The sequence below is a fragment of the Empidonax traillii genome, unplaced genomic scaffold (genome assembly GCF_003031625.1).
Source record: "Empidonax traillii isolate 1590-97213 ecotype Southwest subspecies unplaced genomic scaffold, ASM303162v1 scaffold138:size3245559, whole genome shotgun sequence".
Classification (NCBI taxonomy): Eukaryota; Metazoa; Chordata; class Aves; order Passeriformes; family Tyrannidae; genus Empidonax; species Empidonax traillii.
In genome coordinates this window covers 2,225,458-2,247,175 of record NW_020955331.1, presented here as the reverse complement: position 1 = coordinate 2,247,175, position 21,718 = coordinate 2,225,458, and the positions used below count along the sequence as shown (strand labels likewise).

General features: G+C 44.3%; 1 protein-coding gene across 1 annotated transcript in view; it reads left to right on the top strand.

The window, feature by feature from the left end:
• The window catches only part of MB21D2 (Mab-21 domain containing 2), a 60,716-nt gene extending 39,554 nt beyond the window's left edge, over positions 1-21,162 (top strand). The window contains exon 2 of the mRNA XM_027884091.1: positions 17,509-21,162. Coding sequence (XP_027739892.1) covers positions 17,509-18,773 — 1,265 coding nt within the window. The 3' untranslated portion in view covers positions 18,774-21,162. The remainder of the gene's footprint in view (positions 1-17,508) is intronic.
• Positions 21,163-21,718: the final 556 nt, after the last annotated feature.

The window sequence follows — 21,718 nt, the reverse complement described above, 5'->3', positions numbered from 1 at the left end:
GATTGCAACTCCTCAGTTTATTGATTCTTTTTCTCCCTGCTTCAAGTTAACAGCTTTTAAAAGACAGTAAAATGGGAAGAGCATGCATGCTGCCAGCAGTGTGTGGCTGTCTGTTCCAACCCTTGCCAGGTTGGTGCGTGTGTGTGACCTTGCAGGGTGGACCACAGGGCAGTCAGTGGAGTGCTGTGTGGAGACACATTTGAAGTAACAAAGAGGTAAAAAATGTCTTCCCCTGTTACTGTGTAAGCTGCTGGCATGCCATGCCACTGCCATGGCAGCAGAGAGGCTGGCTCTCCACCATCACACACCAGCTCTGCCCTGAGCAGTCAGGGGCCAAGGGGGTTTACACAAAAGCTGGTGCAAGCCTCTAGCAGTTGGGCCATGCCCCTGCCATTCTCCAGTGCAGGGGCCAAAATACCAGCTGAGTGCCTTGCAATGGTGCCAAAAAAGAGTGACTTTAAATTTTATGCTGTTGTTAAAACTCCAGCTTCTGAGCCAGTAGATGATGCTGTGAGAATCCTAGCTTTGTTTCTGAGCAGGGGAAGGAAGTCAAGAAGGAAATCTGGCAGCTTGTAGCTTGGGAGCAAGTAACGGACCCCATGTTCCTTCTGTGTTTCCATGGGCCAAGTCCGTGTTTCAGGTTTTGAACACAAGGGTTGGCAGAGAAGCCTCTGATTGAGCTGACGTGTTGGGAAAAGCCGGAAAGGTGCTTCAACTTGCAAGGGACACAAGGCTTGCGTGATGGTCATGTGTTCAGGCTGCTCTCACTTCAGCCACTGGTGTGGGGAGTGCAACTGTGGTTTGGGCCTCGCAGAACCAGGGCTGTTTGTGTGCTGAGCATCTCAAGCAGGCAAGAAAACCATCCATCTCCCAACATTCATCCTTCATGCAATCAAGCAATTGCTCTTTAGCAACCCAGGCTCCCCTGAAGCCCAATGCCTGTATTTCCTCTCTCCCTTAAGTGGCCTTTGCTTTACTTGTTTCCACATTTGTTTCTTCTGTTACACAAAGTCTGGTTTCAGGCCTCTGAGCTGAAGTACTCTGGGCTTTCAAAACCCTGACTCTGAATTGCAGTGTCTCTACCTCCTCTCTGCTGCATGCCCAGCTCATCTTATTCTTGGCAGAGTGAGCAACAAAATCAAGGAGCTCTAGTGAGTGTTGCTGTTCAGGGCTTAAAATCCGGATGTGTCTGCCACAATTTTGCTTTAAACACAGACCACATTCCATTGGATTCAATGGAATTCACATTCTTCATGGAATCTGCAAGCTTTGTGACCATGTGAGGGCTCTGTTTGCTACTTCATTCACTTTTCCTGCTTTCTCTGCTATTTTCTGGATGTGCTCCAGGTCCCCAGGACCTTTGTCATTCCTGCTACCTTGAACTCCCCAAAGGAGAGAATTTCCTCCCATGGTCTTTAAACGAGCCCTCCACCCAGCCCCCTTGCAACAAGTGATCTGCCCCTCACACTGTTTGACTGCTGGGGCTGAGCAGACATGCCCTACACACCATCCCTTTCCGTTTACCTGGAGTGGAATAGGAGAATGGATATGAAGATTTAGAATTATCCATCCACCTCCCTGTTATCCAGACTTCTGACTGAAGATGGGTTATGGGCGGAACAAGAACATGACAGGACACTCTGCATCTTGCCCTGGAGCGTCAGTGTGCTGCCCAGGGATTATGTTTCAATACTTGGAAATCAATTCTGGAGCTTGAAATGGGCTTGCTGGTGGGTTGTATTCCAGCAGTGTCTCCTATGACAGTGTCTGAGTAGTGCTTGCAGGGTGGGCAGTGTTCTGGAGTAGAGAAATATGTGTTTGTGTCATCCATTAAGGTTTGTGCTGGCTCATAGTTACTGTATGGGTGTGACAACAGCTATTTAAATGCAGCTTCAGAGGTGTCTGTAGGAGATAGCCCTCTGGGAGCTGATGCTGTTGCTGGGCACGGTGCAGTGGCAGCATTACTAACACAGTGCTTGTGGTAGTTAGTTTGCTATTTCTGTAAACTCAAAGGATGCTTGGTTTTGTTCCTTTGATGCTCCCTCATCCCAGATGTGTTATGCATTGCCAGATGTTCATAACTGTCTGTTAGAGCACACACATCTGAGGCTGCATTAAATGCACCCACTTCCCACTCTTTGTTCCTTTGCTGGTCCCTAACTCGGCTGACACATGGGAAGTTTGATGTATCTTGGTACTACAGGTGGAGTCATGCTGTAACCTTCTACCTCTTCTGCAGCTCACAGCACGTCTACGTTATTCACAGAAGAGGGTCTGTGTCTTGAATCTCTGAGGAGTCACACTGACAAAAGAGGAATAAAATTTCCTTGAGTAAGACACTTGTTTTGGTTTCTTTTCTCTCTACTATTTAGATGCATTTTAAATTTATTTAGTTCACAAATTTTATACACACAAACATGACCTTACAAGAACACTGGTTTTAGTGTTTCTTTCTTAATAGTTTCTCCTCCTCCCCCATCTCTGAGTACACTCTCAATTTATTACCTTGAAACGGTTCCAAAACCCAAGTTCTACTCTTCAAATACACATGGGTGTATGTGCATTCCGAGATGATCTCCTTTGCATTTAATTTGAATTCTTCTAGATTACTTTTGTTGTATTCACCCTGTTCTGAGGATGAAAATAAAAAAGAGAAACTGATTAGTTAGATACGGATTTCACCTTTAGTCTGACTCTGGAGGGCTCTGTCCTTAAAGAGAAGTACCTGCTTCCATTGAACACAGGAACAGCTCCTGTGCAGGTGTGTGCTTGCTGTGAGTTTCCTTTCTTCTCAATGAAGAAATAGGATATCTAAATTTTGAACTAAATTTACCTGCAATGACTCATCCAGAGCACTGCTATTTTCATAACTTAGCAAAATACGTTAGCAATAAATTCTTGACACTGCTTCTATAAGCAGCAATTGTTCTGCTTTGAAGCTGTGATGCTCAATGCCTGCTGAGTTGTGCTGCAGTGTAAAGTGGCATAAATACTCCCAGAGAAACAACACAAAAGGGCCTGTACAGATGGCTTGGACAAAATGCTGGCCTTTCCCTTCAGTCATCACAAGCTGGAAATCTGGCATTAAATAGGATTTGTAGACAGGTTTGGTGTCTATATTCTGGCTTATCCCCTCTTAAAGATGTGTCTCCTTCCCACTCTGTATGTTGTTTGCTACCAGAGAGTTTCTGGCATACATCAGATGCAGCAAATGTGGGTTGGTAGTTGGTAGCCTGGCACTGGAGGTCTCTTTCCCCTCTTATCAGTAATTGTGTCAGAGCTGGCTTCCTCTTCACTGTAAACCCTAGCAGGTGGCAGGGAAAGATGTTTGTGTGCCTGCGTGAGGCCCTTTCCCTTTCCCCACCGGAGTGGGAAAGCATTCCTTTTATGTCCTGCCGGGATCCGAGTCTCCCTGTGCTCCCTGATCCCGGTGCACTCCTGCCATCTGCTGGCTGAACAGAGCACTGCACGCAGCAGTTTTCCTGGCGTTTTCACGACTCTCAGATCTCCTACACGGACGGACAATGACCATGCCCTTAGCAAGGTGGAATGTTTCCTCTCTTCATGTTAAGGTGACTGAGTAACCGAAAGTAGAGTTTGATGTAAGATTTGAAGCTCAGTATTATAATCTAAAGGACCAGCAGCAAAGCAGAATGTGGGAAAGCACAGAGATGTTTTAGCAGCATAGTGATTTCATAAGACATCTTTCAGGGAAGGGGTAAAATGCTGCTTCTTCCTCAACCACAAAGTTCTGCGGACTATTTCTTCCTTAATTGCTGAGTTTTCACAGTATAATTTGGGGAAGGGAGCTGTGGCTTAGCAACCGATTTTAATTTACAGGGTCTTCCTAGTGGTGCCCCTGTCTATAGGCAGAGGGTGGCAGTGACACGGCTGAGCACAAGCAAATGTTGCCTTTTTGGAATCGATATGCTTTTGCCCCCCTCTGGGCTATGCCTGTAGATAAGCCTGGTTCATGTCTGAGCTTGGCTAGGAAGTACCCCAAATCCCATTCAGTATGACACCTTCCATCCCTGGTGGGGACAGAAATCTGAAAGGTCTTTTTGCACTCCTCCCAGGGGTTGTTTGTGAACCGGGAAGAGCAGAGGAATGTGTATTTGGGCAGAAGACTCTTGGCCCAGCTATCATGCAAGGCAGATCTACACGAGCACAAGTAGAACGATCCCAGCCAGCCCCTTCCTCAAGTGCAGCCAGGAACAAACAAGTAGGACCATGCTCAAATATCTTCTGGGTATGAGCTGTACATCATCTTTGTCTGACTTCAGGGAAAACACCCTTGTTACAGGACCAGCTCACACCCTCAGATTTCCACTTCTACCTCATGCAATTAATTCTGCAGACTGTGTTAGCAAATTTAGGAGGTCTGTAATCTTCTTTCTTTGTCTGTTAATCACAGGGTGGGGACCATGTGTCAGTGAGAAACTAGCAAGGATTGTGTTAGTCGTTGCTTTCTGTGTAGCAGGGCTGTATTCAAACAATATCCATCCCCATTTTGCTGGGAAGTGTTTTCATGCAAGGCGTAGCAAGCCTTGCAGGAGCTGAGCATCCATGGCAAAATTTTAAAAGGTATTTTCACAGCAACATCTATAAAATACAGGTGATATTTCTAATTACTGAATTCATTTGAAGGATCTGTGTTCTCCTTGTGCCTGACTCTTCTAAGCATAATTTCTGTATCAGCATTTGTGAAGAAAGCTTTTTAGCATATGTCATTATTGCTACAGATATATTAGGGAATTTGTAGGATTAAAATTCAGGATTATGCACTATGTAAGACAATAAAGAAGGTAGTTTAATTTTTGAAAGAAACTTCAAATACAACAGACCTGCTATGAAAATTCTACCTGTACACTGTGGTTTCCCTTAAGGCTTGTTACTGGAGTGATGTGAGGTTCCCTGTTAAATGAAGCAGAGAGTAAACAGAGCTTTTCTAGTTCTCATATTCTTAGGGGAATGCTAAGTGAACTAACTGAATTTACTGTATTGTTGAGCTTGAATTTTGAGCAATAGCTGCCTTTTCTTTGTCCTCCTTGCAAAAATGCCTGGAAAAAAAATGAAACTGGGAAGGCACTGCTGTGATTTCATGGCCTGTCTCTTCATGTATGTTTGGGCTGGGGACACTGCTTCCTAAAACTTGGGAGGATTGGTGAACAGCATTCTGTTCACCTGAGCTTTCAGAGTCAGCAAGGTGAAGCAGCCCTGATAAGAGATGAGAACTGAAGAATGAGCTTTGATTGTCATCAGCTTTCCATTACAAGACACTTGGAGATCCTACTTCACAGGGTCTTTTGTATAAGTCTCTGACAGTTCTCTGGACCTAAATTTTGCTTATGTCCATATTCCACTAGATTTTTAGATGAGGCATTACTTTGGGATAGGCTATTGGAGGGGGTGGCTTCCTGGAACATTCTTTGTGAATTTTCTGTTTGATCAGCAACAATTTTGCTTTCTCTTCTCTCTTTCACCTCACGATGTAGCTATCATCCTGATGAGCTGAGAGATCACCAGGGCTGCTTTAAATAAATATGTGTGAGGCTTTATTTCATTCCAGGTAAGAACAAAAAGGCTTTGCAATAAAAGTGGCTTGTCCCCTGGAATTTGTCCCGAGTGAGGAGAGCAGGCAAAATGGAAGAACTGTGCAAAGGGCATTTCAAGTCCTGTTTCTGGTAACAAAGAAGTGCTGCCTGTGCTGCAGGGAGGAGAGATCCTTGACAGCTGCTGGAGCCATGGGCTTGATGCTCAGTGAAGATCAAATCCACACAGTGCTTCCTGTTACGCTCTTTAACAGATCACGGTGCTCAGCTGCACATAAATGACTATAAAATCTGAAAATTTGGGATTGAAGTCACCATTAGAAACTTCTGTTGGCTTTTGTGTGCTGTCAAATATGACCTCTACAAGGTGAAGCTGGAGCAGGACAGTAGGAGCAGTGGGATATGGACAGGCAAGTTTGGAGGGCTTAGGTTTTCCTTTGCCTGTTTCCCAGTCAAGTGGGAAGGATTGCCTTTGAAATTTCTGCCACCTGTTTCCATTCATTTCAGAAGAGCTGCTCTTTTCTGCTAACAGCAAATTTGGCCTGTAAGAACTTCTCCTGGTGATGTGGATGAAGAAGAATTCTGCATGAATGTCAAAGCCAGCCAGCACTTTTCGTATAACTGATGCTGCACGTGAGGCCTTTACAGAAGTATTTCATATAGGTGACTTGATCCAGTCACGTGGCTTTGGCAATGTTCTTGGTGGGTGGGAAATTGGTTAGTACTGCAGAAAAACTTGCTCTTCATGATGTCAGAAACAGCTATATTGTTTAAGACTTTTTCGTTTCAGCACTCTCTGTCAAGGATCTGCATCCCCTGCCTCATCTTGCTAGTCTAATCCATGCTCATGTGAAAGGACAGTGAAAAATGACATTGTGGTTCTGGCATTGACTGTCTCAGGTGTATTTGGCCTATCTGTCTTGGCTTTCCCAGTGTTTGGAAACAGGATTTGTCAAAGGGGCTGGGTTAGGTCTGTGTGAATGGAGTCCAGTGAATTTTGGGGGCTAGAGAGAGGATTCACTTCATGTTGTCTTCTCCATCAAATACCTCAGAAAAGCTTCTGAAGGCACCTGTTTTCCTTCTGTACTCAGAGAACAGATTTCCCCTGTGTCCAGCACTCTCATGGAGCTTGGCTGGTTTCCTGGAATCATCCTTCATTCCCTCTTTTTCTGACCTGTCCCGTGGTATAAACCTAAACAGATTTAGTCACTGGTAGAGGAAGAGAATGAAAGCGATTGAAGGGATGCCATTCCAATCATGTCATTGACCCCAGGAGCCAGGTTTGATTGATTTTAAGGGAAAATCAAGAATATTAAATGAATTACAGCTGTGGTTATTCATCAGCCTTTTGATAGCTGTTAATTGCCATGTATACTCCACATGAAAGTTTAGCTTTGCTAGATGATTTAGTGTAGAAATGTTGAGTCAAGGACAAATTTCCTGCTGCTCTGCAGTGAGGTAGAGCTGTTATTACAGAATTGGCAGGTACTGAGGATGGGCAATGTTAGTTCAGGCCCAGTTCATAAGGAATAGTGCCGTGACTTGCTCTGGCTGTGACTTATCTTTGTAGAAAACAACTGCTAAAGACATAAAGCAATCTGGTAATTTAGCAGCTGGGGAGAGAATTTCTAAGATGTTGGATAACTGCAAGCAGAAGGCTTGGCTGAACAGCTCGAAGTGCATTTATAGTGGAGGCTCTTGTATTATTTAGAGGATGTGAGGGTGTGGTGGCATTCCTCTGGACACTGTTCTCTGCCTGGCACCAGAACATAAAGTGGTGTAGCAACTTAGCCCTTTCAGGGTGGGCAAAGAGATACCAGACAGTGACTGAGAACAGAAAACCATCCCAGAGAAGCCCAAAGTGCTTTTGCAACCTTGGAGTCAAGTTCTGCCCGATGGGTACTCATGTCCCTCTGGCTGACTGGAGCGAGAGGAGAATGTGTTCCCAGGTCTGGAAGGGAATGGCTTTGCTCATCACTGGAGAGCTGCCACGTGTTTTCTGTGAGAGGCACCTGGCGCTGACTAGTCAGATTGGGATGAGAGCTTGAGGGAGGGTGGGAACTTTGTTCTCCTAAGCAGCTTCCAAAACCTTCCTCTGTCCTACTTCCACTGTTCTTTTCCAGTGTCAGCAACATCCTCTGTAAAGTAATGGGATTGGTGTTGGCTTTTTTGAGGGAAGTATCCTGAGGGTGAAATTAAATTCTGGAGAGGAAGACTCCATTACATTGAGCAAACCTGGAGGGGGGCTAATTTAGCAAGCAAGGCTGCTGAAGTATTTCCCAGAGGACTGGGAAGACATCCACCCAGAAGTCACCTTCTTATGTGCCATGCAGTTGACCACCTTGTTTTACATGGCATGTAGTAATACAGGAGCCCATGCAAATGCAGAGGACAGTAAACTATACAAAATTTAAATAAGTTGTCCTTTTCAACATAGAAGAAGGATGGCTGATGGAGTCATGTAAAATCTTCACTGACCTGTGGAAGGTTTCATGGTTAGGTAAGTTTCTTCATTTCCTAGCAAGCCAGCAAAAGGAAGTCCTTTTGACGCAACATGTGCTTTGTGAAAGAGAGTGCTGCAAGGAACTGACTATAACAAAAATATAGCCGATTTAGAAAGCAGTGAGAGACATTCCCAGAAGATAAGTCTGTCAGTGCTGTTAAAACTGCAAATACTGCGTCTGGTTTGGGAAACTGCAAAGCCAAAGACTGCTTGAAGGTTGCAGAGGGAAAACTATTATGCTGTATTTTCCTCACTCTTATGTTCTTCCCCTGAAAGCACTTAGCAGCAGTTGTCTGAGACAGGATTCTAGGGTAGATAAACATGTTATGTATCTCACTGAGGTTGTTGTGCTCCTGTAAAGATCTCAGTAACAATGAAGGGACTAGGAAAACAAGGGCAGAACAGCCTCTCCTGCAAGGAGCTGCACATTTGCACTCAAGATGCTCAACCTGGTTTGTGCCCACTGCTGTTACCTTTTAAGCAGATCCAAGACAGGAATCCTGGCAAGTCTCCCTCAATATAACATCGTGCTGAATACTTGGTAGTGCTCTGTGAGGGTGTGAGCAGAAATGGCCCATCTAGACCCTGTGTAGTCCTTGCCTCCCAGAGGGTGGAACTGTTAAAGCAATCTGTCCCCTGGCATATTTTGTCTCTGGGATTGCAGTTCCAGGAAAGATGGCATCTTGTGCCATTTCCAAAGGGAATTTTATGTCTTATGCACCCTTGAAAATATGGACACCCTATGGACACACTGTACAGTGTTAAGCAGAGTGTAGCAGCAAGCTGTTCTTATAAGTATCCTTTCTGTCCCCTCTTCCTTCTGTTCTGCTTGTCAGCTGCTCTCAGACCTCATCACCGATATTCTTCAGACTCTAGAGCACCTCTTTGACTTATACATCATATTCTGTGTCGGCTTTCAGCTTTCATCACTCTCACCTTAGTTTGGTTAATATGACTCTGGAGTAAGACCACTGGATAAGCAGACTGACAGGCTGGAAACCCAGCATCATTTTGGAACATGGCTCTCAAGCTCTTCCCTGCCCAAAGCAGAGGTACATAGGAGTGAAGGGGGGACTCCCTCTGAAAATGCTGTTTCCAGCTCTGGAAGCAATCTAGTCCGGCTTTTGTGGTCTCTGAGACCTAACTGGTTTAGCCAAGCAGGTCACTACAGTACCACTGCTGCTGGTTTTGTTGCCACGGTGGGTTTATGTGTTTGTGACAGCACCACTCTTTGCTGTACAGGCTCACCCTTTCAATCTGGACTCCTTCTTTCTTTCTCTCTCTTCCCCCCCCCCCCAGCTTTTTTCTGCTTGCACCATGAAACACCCCTCTCCTGCTGGCAAACAGGATTTCTGCTAGGTGGATGGCTTACACCAGGACACATGAAAATGGAAAAAAAAACACGGGACACTACTTTTACGATTGTTTTTAAAGAAGATTTTTGAGAAGGAAGCCGATTTCTTTTACGAGGGGATGCTGTCTCCCTGCAGTGTGTTCTGTCACCCTGTCACAAGATTTCTAAAAAGAGCAGAATCAGTAGGACACTGGTGTATCTGCAAGGAGCAGCTTCTTTCACTTACCTCCCATATTTGACTAAACTGATATCACACGATTCAGTCTCCCCACTCTTCTCCCGCCCCCTGCCTGCTTCCGCCAACAGTCCTCTCCAAATGTGCTTTGTAACTAAAGACTCCCCTCCCTAAAAAGCTGACTCTTTCAGTTCTTCTGCATAACGAAAACTTGTGCTGCTCATAAATAGTTTTGCAACTACCGAAGGAAACAGAAGAATCTGTGCAGTCCAGATGTATCAGAGTGGCCTCCATCCTGTCTTAAAGAAGCCTCGGAAATTCAACACGCGTTGCTTGGGCAGAGCTGGGAGACCTCTGCAGAGATCTTCCCTTTGAACAGCATTCCTGTTCCGCAGGATCTGCTGTTTGCAGCAGAATTGTCAAGGAACTGCAGAGTGCCTGTCTAGTGTCTTCACAGAAAATGACAAAAGCTTTTTGGTTTTTGAGTAGCCTGGGGTTTCCTGTATTTCTTATAGCAGTCAAGAGTAAGAATTGCCTGGCCAGCATGGAAGATCCTAAGTTTAGAAATTGGTTCTCTGTTAAGAGCATCTAGTGTGTGATTAGTGCTGTCTGAGCAATTCCAAGCACTTTCTGATCATCCAGGAGGTCAGACTTCCTCAGCCTTTGGGGCTTACAAGATGGTAATGATTTCAGGTAGAAGAAAAAATGGCATGCCCAAGGATATGCATCAAACTGGGTAGACCTGTGAGGAAAAATCAAGAGCCCTGACTATGCTAGGTCCTCTGGAAGGATTAAGCAGAAGAAAAGAGAGAGGCAATGGTATATGTGGATAATCCCTAGCTTTCCCTAGAAAAGAGATCACATATATAAGGGAGATCCCTTCTATATGTCTTCTCTTTCCTTTCTCCTTTCTGTCAGGGAGCGCAAGGGGGGCACACACCCAGCACAGTGTTTTTTGTCCACCCTAGTGAAATGAATAGGCACTACCCCTGCCTTTGACAGCAGGTATGTCAACTCCTTACAAACCTGGGTGGACTCAGCTTCCTGAGCTTGGGCTCTACATCTCCACAAAGTGTGGTTAGTTTCACAGTGACACATTTCTGCATGTCCCAGAAAACATGCCTGGAGCTGGGGCATGAGTTATCACAGGGCAAGCTTCCCTACAAGGGCTTTGGGCTGCTTCTTGCTGGAAGTGCTGAACCAGCGAGAGCAAATGAGATCTGTCAAATCAAAAGCAATTTCTAACACTGTCTTCTCAGAAATGTTTCCTTCCTGGAACCCTTCTGTGTGGGAGTTCACTTGTCTAGAGCCTTGGCTGGGTCTATGGAGGACTTTAAACATACAGCCCTATAAATGTCAGTGGAGACTTCCTGATTGCTTTTATCAGGGATGTGCAGCCATGTTTCTTCGTCCTTGCTGGGGCTGCAATAGCGGTAGCATTATACTCACTTTATTTCAGTATGATTACTAAAAAATGTTGGTTAAGACAATAGTCAGGTCTGTGCAAGACTAGCTGCAAGTGACAGAAGACTCCTGATAGAGCACAAGCTAATGGTTTGAAGAGGGCACACTTGAAATGCAAGGTCGGCCAATAATCAGTGCCAGAACACCACATCATGGCTATTGATTGAGGAGATCATCCAAACCTCTTGTTTTGCGGAGATCAAGTTAGCTGCAAAGAAAGAAAAGGGGGTAGAAGATAGCAGTTAGAATGCCAGTATTGGGTTTCTCTAGAGAAAATCTCAGTTTTAATTCTGTAGGCTTTCTCCTGGTGTGTGAGGGAGAGAGAGAAGCTGGGAGAAGGATATTTGTAATTTTTTCCAGTTCTCCTTTCCCTCCCTTCTGTCCAGGTAAATGTGTTGAAGTGTGTAAAGCGTCTGAGTGTCCCAGTTCTTGTGATCCCTCACAGACGGCACTTTGCCTAGTTTGAATTCACAGTGCTTTGGGTCTTTGAGCAGGGTACTCTTTGAGAAGGTACTCTGGCACTTCTGAACTCCAGTGTGGGGCTGAAGGGCAGGTGCCAGGCATGTTTATTTTGTGCTGCAGCTGTTTTTAACAGTTGATGTCACACAGACTTGTACTTCTTCTCAGCCTAGAGAGCAAAGTCAAGAGGTGAGCAGAGCAGCAGCAAACATCACCTTTGTTTGCTGAATTGCATAGCACAGCTGCCTATGGGCTGCAGCCAGCCCCTTACCATTAACGTGCAGTCTTTTCCTCCTGGAGGGAAGGGGCAAGCTCCTGGCTTATCCACAGATAAGCTTGTGCATATTGTTTACATGTGTCTAGGGATCATTGTGCCCCTAAAGGTCTTCAGCAGCTTGTCCACAGTATTTTTATGGTTCATTTGCCTCCTGTGCAGATAACAAATAGAATACATTTGTGATCTTAAGAAGTGGAAGATGATCTCTGAGGGACCAAGACACCTTTCTGGGCCAGGCTGCAAACCCTTCCTGGCACAGAAAGTCTGCAAGGACAGGGATGTTACCATAACTCACGGTCCCAGTAGCTTACAGGAAGCCCTGCAGGCTGTGCAGAAGGAGTGGGTGATGCAGGGGTCAAGGAAGAAAACTGAGGCTGTGCTCCTCGCCAGCAGGGTGATGTGGAACACAATCAAGGCTACTGCAGATGCTGAGGTCTAAATTGGAGAACAGGAGCAGTGCAGAGCTAGCACCTGAGTCTGGCTTGGCTCCGAGAAGAACTCCCATGATAGGCTGTGTGTTAAGTTCTGCAGATTCTCCTTTGTGGAGCCTCTCTGAGCATCCCACTGCTCTTTTGACCTCTCTCTTGTTCTTGTACAGCGGAAGTCTCCCTGAATTCAGTGACTGCCCTAAATATTACCTCATTCAGTTTGATGAGACCAAGTTAGACTAACAGAACAGCATCTTTTTTTGCTTATGTTTCCTTTTGGTGGCAATGGTTGCATATCTAAAGCATCAGGAAGGAAGTCTTCAAGAAGGAACCTAAAGTTAGGAAATGCATATGTTAAAAATAAGTTTTTATGTAATTTTTTTTATTGTGGTCAATTTCTTTAAAGACAAATATGTGTGTTCCTCCTTATCTACACAAAGCTGATCATGAAATAGTAGCAGATCCCAGCACACACTGCAATGGTCCTGAAGTTGGTTCATCTGAGATTCTGTAATTTCCGAAGATAGAGAGCATCTTTTCATTGCTTTTTTGCCTTTCCTTTCTTTGTTGTTGTTTGTTTGTTTTTAATGTCTATGTCATCTGCACCAGAGCTTCAGTTCATTCAAGGAGGTGTCCCAAATGTAGGTATTATATAAAAGTAAAATTTCTTTTCTCTGTCATTATTCTCATTGTGTCACAGTGCTTGGAGTAGAAATAAATCATTTTTTCCTGACATTGAAGAAGCAACAATGGAATGAAATTCTGTCGAAAGAACTCAATTGCTCACCTATGTTACTCTGAATTGATGTTTAGTAAACCAATCAGCAAGCTTGGCCTGTAGGTCCTGCTCCTGCTTCTCACATTCCCTACCTTTCTCATGCTTGTAAGTATACTTAGCTGTTAGGATGCCAAATTTAATAGCTTGGGAAGGTCCTAGACTAAGTTACATGTCTAGGAAAACAGAACTCCTTTAAGGTGCTTTAGATGAAAGTGGTAACTGAACACCAGTCTCTTACTTAGCAAAATACCAGCTTTGCCAAACAACCTTTTCAAAAAAACGTGTTACACATGGTACAACTGCAAATTATGTGTTTTGCCTGGTAGCAGCAGCAGGCTTCTTAAGTATCATTGAACCTACTTCGATGCCGTAAGAGCTGGTCCTTCAGCTAAAATAATTTTTTTTGTGTTTGAACTGACAAATTCTGGGTGTGGTTATTACAGACAACTTCACAGCTCAGACTACTATAAATTTCATAAGGTTATCTGTAACCTCTGTTCCCTCCTTCTCCCAGGTGATCCTGGTGCTGAGATGGAGAGAACTCAAATGGCCCATTGGTGCTATTATCTTAAGCACTTGGGTCAAGTACCAATCTTGGTATTTTTCCTTTTTTGTGTTTGCACTTATGTGCTTGCTGAACTGGAGTGCCTACTTCTGTTGTACCTTCATATGATTCTTTCATGCTGGCATTTGGGCTCTAGAAACTTGTGATGAAAGCTTGTGCCAGGGTAGTGTATATCATGGAGTGCTGGCTAATGGGATTCCTTGAAATCCTTTCACATTTCAAATAAGTTTTTCAGTAAGGGGGGGCAGTCTGAAGACATTGCAAACCCCTAAAGCCTTAGTGAATCCTGAATTTGTCCATCTCAACTATTTATAGAATGCTCTATGCCTATTCTAAATATATTTTCCTCAAGGGGATCTCATCTCAACTCCCTGGTCCACCTCTTCTGTTGGATCAGCAATGCTGTTGTGATCTGCTAGCAAAAATTCCTTCTCTAGTTCTGTGGCAGAGCTGCAGATGTTTTTGGTTCAGGACTTGAAGGGGAAATTATGTGGCAGGCAGAGCTCAAGGATTAGATTTAAACTGCAGCCACCTAGGTAGAGAGATATTGATGATATACTGGATCATTTCCTGTACTATTTTTTCATATTCCTCTTCTGCTGGTAGTTCTAGAGTTCTGGAGACGAAAAAGCAAGAGAATTATTGCCAGTGTCCAACACCTTTCCCTGTCAGGAGTCTTCAGCCTTGCAAACTAGGCTTAATGATTAGCACTGAAAACATTTTCTTTCTAGAGGAAGTGTAAAGAGTGATCTGGGGGCAGAAAGCCTTTTTTATTGCAAGGATGCTGGAAATGGGTCTTCTCTTTTTCTTTCTTTGCTGTGGGTAAAAGTATCTCTTCGATGGGAGTACCCACATGACAGTGCTTGGAGAGCTATGCCTCTGACTTTATGGGATGCTTCTTTCTGAAGGGTTTGCTACTCACCAGGAGCAGAAGTCTCTCTTTGCTAGATGGTATTTTTGACCCCTCTGGCAGTACAGCACGCTGTGCAGGTTTTGTCCAGTGCAAGCTTTTCTTTGTGTTAGTGGAGGCAGGAGTGCTATAAGATGGTTTAGAACTGGCATTCCAGGAGTGGCTCCTGCTCTCAGTTGGCTTTTGAGGTGGGTCATGTGTGTTCATTGTTATTTTCCAGGCAGATAAGCACAGGCTGTTTACAAAGCAGGACTTGAGCCCATCTTGCTATTGGTTGAATGGGATCAGACTCATTTTGGTCCCACATAAGGACAAAGGATCTCTTCAGGCCGAGGAGAGCAACTCATCCCACGGTAGATTCCATAGTGGAGAATTTACCTTTTAGAAAAATCATATGATTTTCTTTTTCAGTCAAAGGCTCTGGCTGTACCAGAGGATAGAAATTTTGGTGCAAAGGGCAAACTGCAGAACTTCACAGAACATTTTTCATCCTTCAAGTTTAAAAATATTTGGAAAAGTGCATTTTGAGTCCTATAGGACTGAACAGTTTCTTCTGTAGTATAGTTACATTATGTATGCCTATGTCAGGAACAGTCCTGAGTGGAAAATTGTGGGCTCAGTGTAGAGGCAGGATGGACCATCAGTACCCTACATATCCTGCGCTGCTCCATAGTCAGGGCCAGTAGTGACTTAGGAAATAAAACCAGTTGCTCTCTGTCTATGATGTGATTGACTCAGATTCTACTTCATGGGTCCTGAACTCAACTTACAGGTGGGCTGTAAAGCACTAAGGCTGCTTGCACTGTTTCAAGGACAGGATTCAGAAGCAGCATGTCACTAGTGGCTGCAGAGGTCATGTCAATTTAGGTACCAGTTAGAAAACCCCTTTTGGGTACAACGAAGGAGTGACTGCTACTTATTTCACCTCTGGGATAGAGAAGCCTGTGCAAGGCTTTGCCACTCCATAGATCAGGGTAACGTGGCTCACCGTGTATCTAAGCCTCAGAGAATGTTTTTGTGGTTGACAGAAGCTTTTCCTGGTTATTACCCTTTGAGGATGAACAGGGCAGCATGTGGCAAGATTGCAGAATGGGATTAGCTCAGGATTTAACAGGAAGAGTTTCTTAGCACTCCTTCAGAGCTATTTCCTTCTCTTGCAGCCCCTGCAGCTGCATGAAATGGAAAGGGTTATGTCCTTGCCTGCCTGGCAGGAAAATCATCCCAGCTCAATGGACTGGGTCCAGTGCTCTTGGAAGGAATGAAACAGGTAAAATGTATTTAACCAGGAATTTCACATGGGGGATTGTATAGTTACACTGAATATTGCCCCAAGATACATTCTGCTTCATACATAGGCCTCTTCCTATAGTCTCCCCAGCTTTTCCAAGGAATCAGTGTCTGCATAGCTTTAGATTTTGCTCTGGTCATGGCTTACCTCTGTGTATGCAGATAGTGTTTCGTATTTCCTGTCCTATCACGCAGGAAAGACCAAGTGAGTCTCTCCCAAAGTACTGCAATGCCACTTAGCCTAGTGCAGCCCTCGGTGCCTTGCAGTGCTGCTGCTGCTACACCCTGCTAGGGAGACCCTAGTCCAGGCAGTATCTGTGATCCCATGGGGATGCATTACCTCAGGAAAGGCTCTGCAGTCCCTGAGGCTGTGCCAGGATGGGTGCTTAAACTGTAGCTCTGATCATTTGTGTTTCAGTAAAAAACATTCCTAATGTGTCTGTGGTTCCTCGGCTGATGGTGTGATTGGCAGCTTTCTGGCTCACTCCATTATTCCTCTGGCTAGTTATTGTCACTGATGTATCTCTAAGACTGGCTTCCTTGTAGTGGAAGCTCTCCATTTGACCACCCTTGATAAAAACAAGTTATATTGCCTTTCAAAAAACTCGAGTCAGTAATGTGTGCCAACAGAAACTAGTATGTTTATGCTTGTAAGGAATAATGGTCTATCCCTTTTGCAGTGCCTATAACAGCTCCAGCATCTCCATTCAGAGTTGCTGGCCTTTGTTCCCTCGTGGCCTGGGCGTGCTGGCTGAACTGAGGCTGGGAAGGAACCAAGAGCATTTAACCACAAGACGAACACCAGGGTTGAAACAGCCCAGATAGCAGGAGTAGACTACAGAGCATATGAAGTGCAGAGCACAATTTTAGGCCTAATTTGAACACTGAATAAGGTGCTCATATCTCAGCTACTGTGTGGAATCTCTTCTCAGTCTGCTGTTCACGTTCTAACACAGTATAGTGGTATATATAGAATACCCAGTGAAAAGTCAGCTCTGTGCAACTGATGAGGGCAGTGCAGGGTGAAGGGAAGTGTCTGCTTTTGGTGATGAAAATAGAAATCTGTCTTCATGTCTGTTTTGGGGAGCTGATCAGATATTTCATGGCATGATACCGTCATTGCAGCTTGAAGAACCAGTCTCAAAACTGGCTTCTCTAACTGCCTGGTCGCTTCACCTCTCTCCATTTGCCCATAAGAGGAGGATGCATTGCCTTTGTTCATACTTCCTTGTTAATCAGTAAATGTAAAGCAGATTGTAAAATTAGACCTGCTTGAACTAACACTTGTAGCTATTCATTTGGTGGTCCAGCTCTTTTCTTATGCCAGAGAAAAAATAAGAACAACCTGCCAATTCTTTTTGAACTGTTGGTGAAACATTCTGATGCCATGGAAATGAGTGTCAATATGGTGCAAAACTGGTTTAGAAGGTGTTTAAGAAGTTAAATTTAGTCCCCAAAGTAGCTTTGCTGTATTTTACCAGAGACTTCTGCTTTTTTCCGTTGCTCTCAGTATGATGTTTAGGGTGGACTTCACTCATTCCCAGGAATGCAGGGAAGGCCCTGCCATGAGTCAGGTGGGACTAAAAGTCTGAGTGCTGGGCCTTATGTATGATTCTGTCACACAAACAGTGATGGATACCTCTGGTTGCTTTTCTTTCCTTCTGGGTATGGAATGGTTTTTAATCCTGGTTGAATCCTGTATCCCAGATCTCTTTGCTTTTTTCTGAAAGGACTTCTCTTTCTGTCTTTTTTGCAGGCATGGTTCAGAAACTTGACCAGAAGCTGCCTGTAGCCAACGAGTATCTGCTGCTTTCAGGCGGTGTGCGGGAAGGTGTGGTGGACATCGACCTTGATGAGCTGAATGTGTATGCACGAGGCACAGACTATGACATGGACTTCACCCTGCTTGTGCCTGCGCTGAAGCTGCATGACCGCAACCAACCAGTCACGCTGGACATGCGCCACTCGGCTTTGTGCCACTCTTGGCTGAGCCTGCGTCTGTTTGATGAAGGAACTATCAGCAAATGGAAGGACTGCTGCACGATCGTGGACCATATCAATGGAGCTACTAATTATTTCTTCTCTCCAACAAAAGTTGCAGACTGGTTCTATGACTCCATTAGCATTGTCCTCTCCGAGATCCAGAAAAAGCCCCAACGAGGGATGCCAAAGGTGGAGAAGGTAGAAAAGAATGGGACTATCATATCCATCATTTTGGGAGTGGGCAGCAGCCGCATGCTGTATGACATTGTCCCTGTGGTGTCCTTCAAAGGCTGGCCAGCTGTGGCACAGAGCTGGCTGATGGAGAACCACTTCTGGGATGGGAAGATCACAGAGGAGGAAGTAATAAGTGGGTTTTACTTAGTGCCTGCATGTTCGTACAAGGGGAAGAAGGACAATGAATGGAGGTTGTCATTTGCCAGGAGTGAAGTGCAGCTGAAAAAGTGCATCTCTAGCAGCCTCATGCAAGCCTATCAGGCCTGCAAAGCTATCATCATCAAACTGCTGTCCCGCCCCAAAGCCATTAGTCCATATCACTTGCGGAGCATGATGCTATGGGCTTGTGACAGGCTGCCAGCCAGCTACTTGGCCCAGGAGGATTACGCAGCCCATTTCCTCCTGGGTCTCATTGATGATCTCCAGCACTGCTTGGTCAACAAGATGTGCCCTAACTATTTCATCCCCCAGTGCAATATGCTGGAGCACCTCTCTGAGGAGACCGTCATGCTGCATGCACGAAAGTTGTCCTCGGTCCGCTCAGACCCTGCTGAGCATCTTCGAACTGCCATAGAACATGTCAAAGCAGCCAACCGACTGACACTTGAGCTCCAGCGGCGGGGCAGCACCACTAGCATCCCCTCCCCACAGTCAGATGGAGGGGACACCAACCAGCCTGATGACCGATTAGCCAAAAAGTTGCAACAGCTAGTGACTGAGAACCCCGGAAAATCCATCTCTGTCTTTATTAATCCAGATGATGTCACAAGGCCCCACTTCAGAATTGATGATAAATTTTTCTGAGCTTTTGTCAATGTTTCGTGGGATTTTTTTATTTTGTTTCTTTTTAAAAACTCTTGCAGTGTGCAGGTTTTTTTGTTTGGTTTTCCTTGATGACTTAGTCTCTCGGTTTTTACATATCCAGCATAGATTGGATCTGTTGAGAACAATCTGAATAAATTATAAATCCTGGTTCTGCAGGACGGTGCAGATTTTGAAACAGTATATTACTATTTCATATGCTGCTTTGATTTTTTTCACCCATCCTGCCCCACTATCTGTGAGTAGTTTCTAAAGGAGAACATGCATCGTAAACACATGCCACAGTGTAATGTAGGGGTTTTTTTCAAGCTTCCGTAATTTATGCACATTGTTGATCCTGGAGAAAGGACAACTCATCTTCCCTTGCTTTGGAAATCCACTTCTTTTTCCATGAGCTTCCATCACCCTAAAGAAATGAGGAGAGACTGGGTTGGAAAGCACTACTGGTAATTTGATGAGGCCAAATCTACTGGGCTGAAGCCCAGGTCATCTGCTCTTCACACTTCTCACACTAGGAGAGAAAGTTGACTTTAAAGATGATACAGCATTTGGGGAAAAGAGTTGTTTCTGTTTTGATCTGCTTTTTGAATGTAATTGTTCATTAATTGGACCTTATACAGTCCAGAGGGTTGTTTCTGCTGCTTTTCCATGCGGAATAAGATTATGGAATGTTAGTTTTAGTGTGTGTAATTATTCAAAGCCTTATTTAAATTCTATTAAAGAACATACCATTTTAAATGTAATTGCACTAATGAAATCTCTGCCATTACCTCAGTCCCACTGTTTGTGTTTCTTTCATGAGTAGACATCTGTTATTAGGTCTCAGTATTGCTGATTGCTTGGGGCCTCTCAGGTCTCATGGTTTCAGGTGATTTCTTGATTGTCTTTTGCAAAAGACTCTTTCTTGTTAGCCTGGGTATGTGTGAGCAGTCAGAGTTTTGCATTGGCATATTTCTTTGGATGCATATTGTGTGTTGCAGTGCATATTGCATTAATATGTATTGCATGTTGTTGAAACAGGTTTACCATTAGATAAGGATGTAATACTAAAGCAGTGGTATGTGCAAAGTGAATCAGCCAGACCTCAAGCAAAGGAGCTACCTTGCTTCTGTAATGCATGTATTAGGCCTGATCCTTTATGGCAGTTACCATTCCCTGGACTCCTGAGGACTTTCCGACTTACCCTGGGACATGTGAGATCTTACTCTGGTCTCATGTTTGCAAAAGTTGTGTTTGTATGTAAACTTGTGGTGCAACAGTAGCCTTGAAAAACACATATGCTTTTCTTCTGTGTATAGGATAAGATGTATGGTAACAAGGGTTAGTCTGAGCCAAAAATAATTCCAAGAGTTCAAGGATAGAGTGACTTATTGTGGCTGGCTGGCCAGTGACTGATATTTAGGCCTTAAATCATCAATTTGGGCTTACAGATTATCCCAGAGATGCTGTTCTGATCCAAACTTGATGCATGTGTTAAAATGTGATTATTAGAGCAGGTTGAAGTATTTTTTAAATATTTGACAGACAAATGAGGTGCATATCTAGTAAATTCTAACTGATAAAAATTGTGTATGAAAAATGTGTCACTTTTTTAGCCCAGCCCTTCTAGTAAAGAAACGAGGCTGGTGGAGCAACACACCAACAGCTTTTGAAACTGTTTTATTAGATGGCAGGGAGGTTTCAATACCTGATCTAGTGCCCAAGTCATGTCTTAAAACAAAACTTTGGCTCCTTCATCTCTTGAGCGTATTTGCAAACTTCACCCTATTGCTGTAGCCAAAATGTTCACATTTACCTGAATTTGGTGGTACACGCTCACAAGAAACTCTCAGAAGTTGCTGGCTAGATGGATTGGATGAGGATTTAACTTTAAAGCAGAATTGGCTAGTGATCATAAGCCCCAGTGCAGCTGCACTTATGGTCCTGGGAAGGATATGGATTGACTTCAGCAGAATCAGAACCAGGTCTTAACTTTGTGGCTATTGCCAAAGATGAGTCTCCATGTAAACCTGTGTAACCTGCCAGGGAAGGCAGGAGAAACAACTGGGAATCCTCTCCAGAAGTGCTTGAATCATGCAGATTTGTTGAAACAGTTTTTTCTCCAGTCTCTGGGACTTCTGTTTATTGAAAGAAGAGTCTGGGCTTCAGGATGAAGTTTCCCATCACCACCTGAGAAATCTGCTCAGCACAAAGCAACAGTATCCTGGCAGGCATAGTACTTTCCTGGGAGTCCCTGCTCCTGAGATATGCAGAAACACAGGCTTCCTCAAGCCAGTTCAACGTCCCAGTGACCAGCAGTTTGACTAGCCCATGCCAAGCTCTGGTGTGTGCTCCTTTTTTTGGTTTTAATTAAAAAACATTTTGAAAAGTATCCATCTTGTTCTTCCTGCATTGTATGTGTTGGGGTTATTTTTGTGGGGGAGATGGGACTTGGCTTTTTACTGGACTGAAAAGTGATTTTCCAGGTAGGTCTGCGAGAATGTTATATCCTCTACCTGGACCATCTGTCTCCCAGGGAGGCAGATCCTAATCTCTGGTAGGTTTATGTCCATCTAGTATTTGTTCCTCTCCACATACTATAGTTCAACTTAATGAATCAGGCTGCTAGCCCAGAGAAGTGATGTGTGCTTTGTATTTCAGAAAAACACTGAAGATTCTATTTTCTTCCTCTCCTATAGTCCCTTCTTGCCTTTGAGTATATGCTGGAACAGACTTGCAAAGGTCTGTATGTGGGATTTCAAAGTAGTCAGTGGGTTTAGATATAAATTATGTGTTATTCTTCACTCCTTCTTGAAAGTTTCAAGGGGATCATGTCATTCACACAAGCATTTTAAAGCACTCAGCCTCGTGGTCGGAGACTTGGCCAATCTGACAAGAACTGTAATAAGTGGGGACTTGCTTTAAACTAGCAATGTAGATATGTTCCC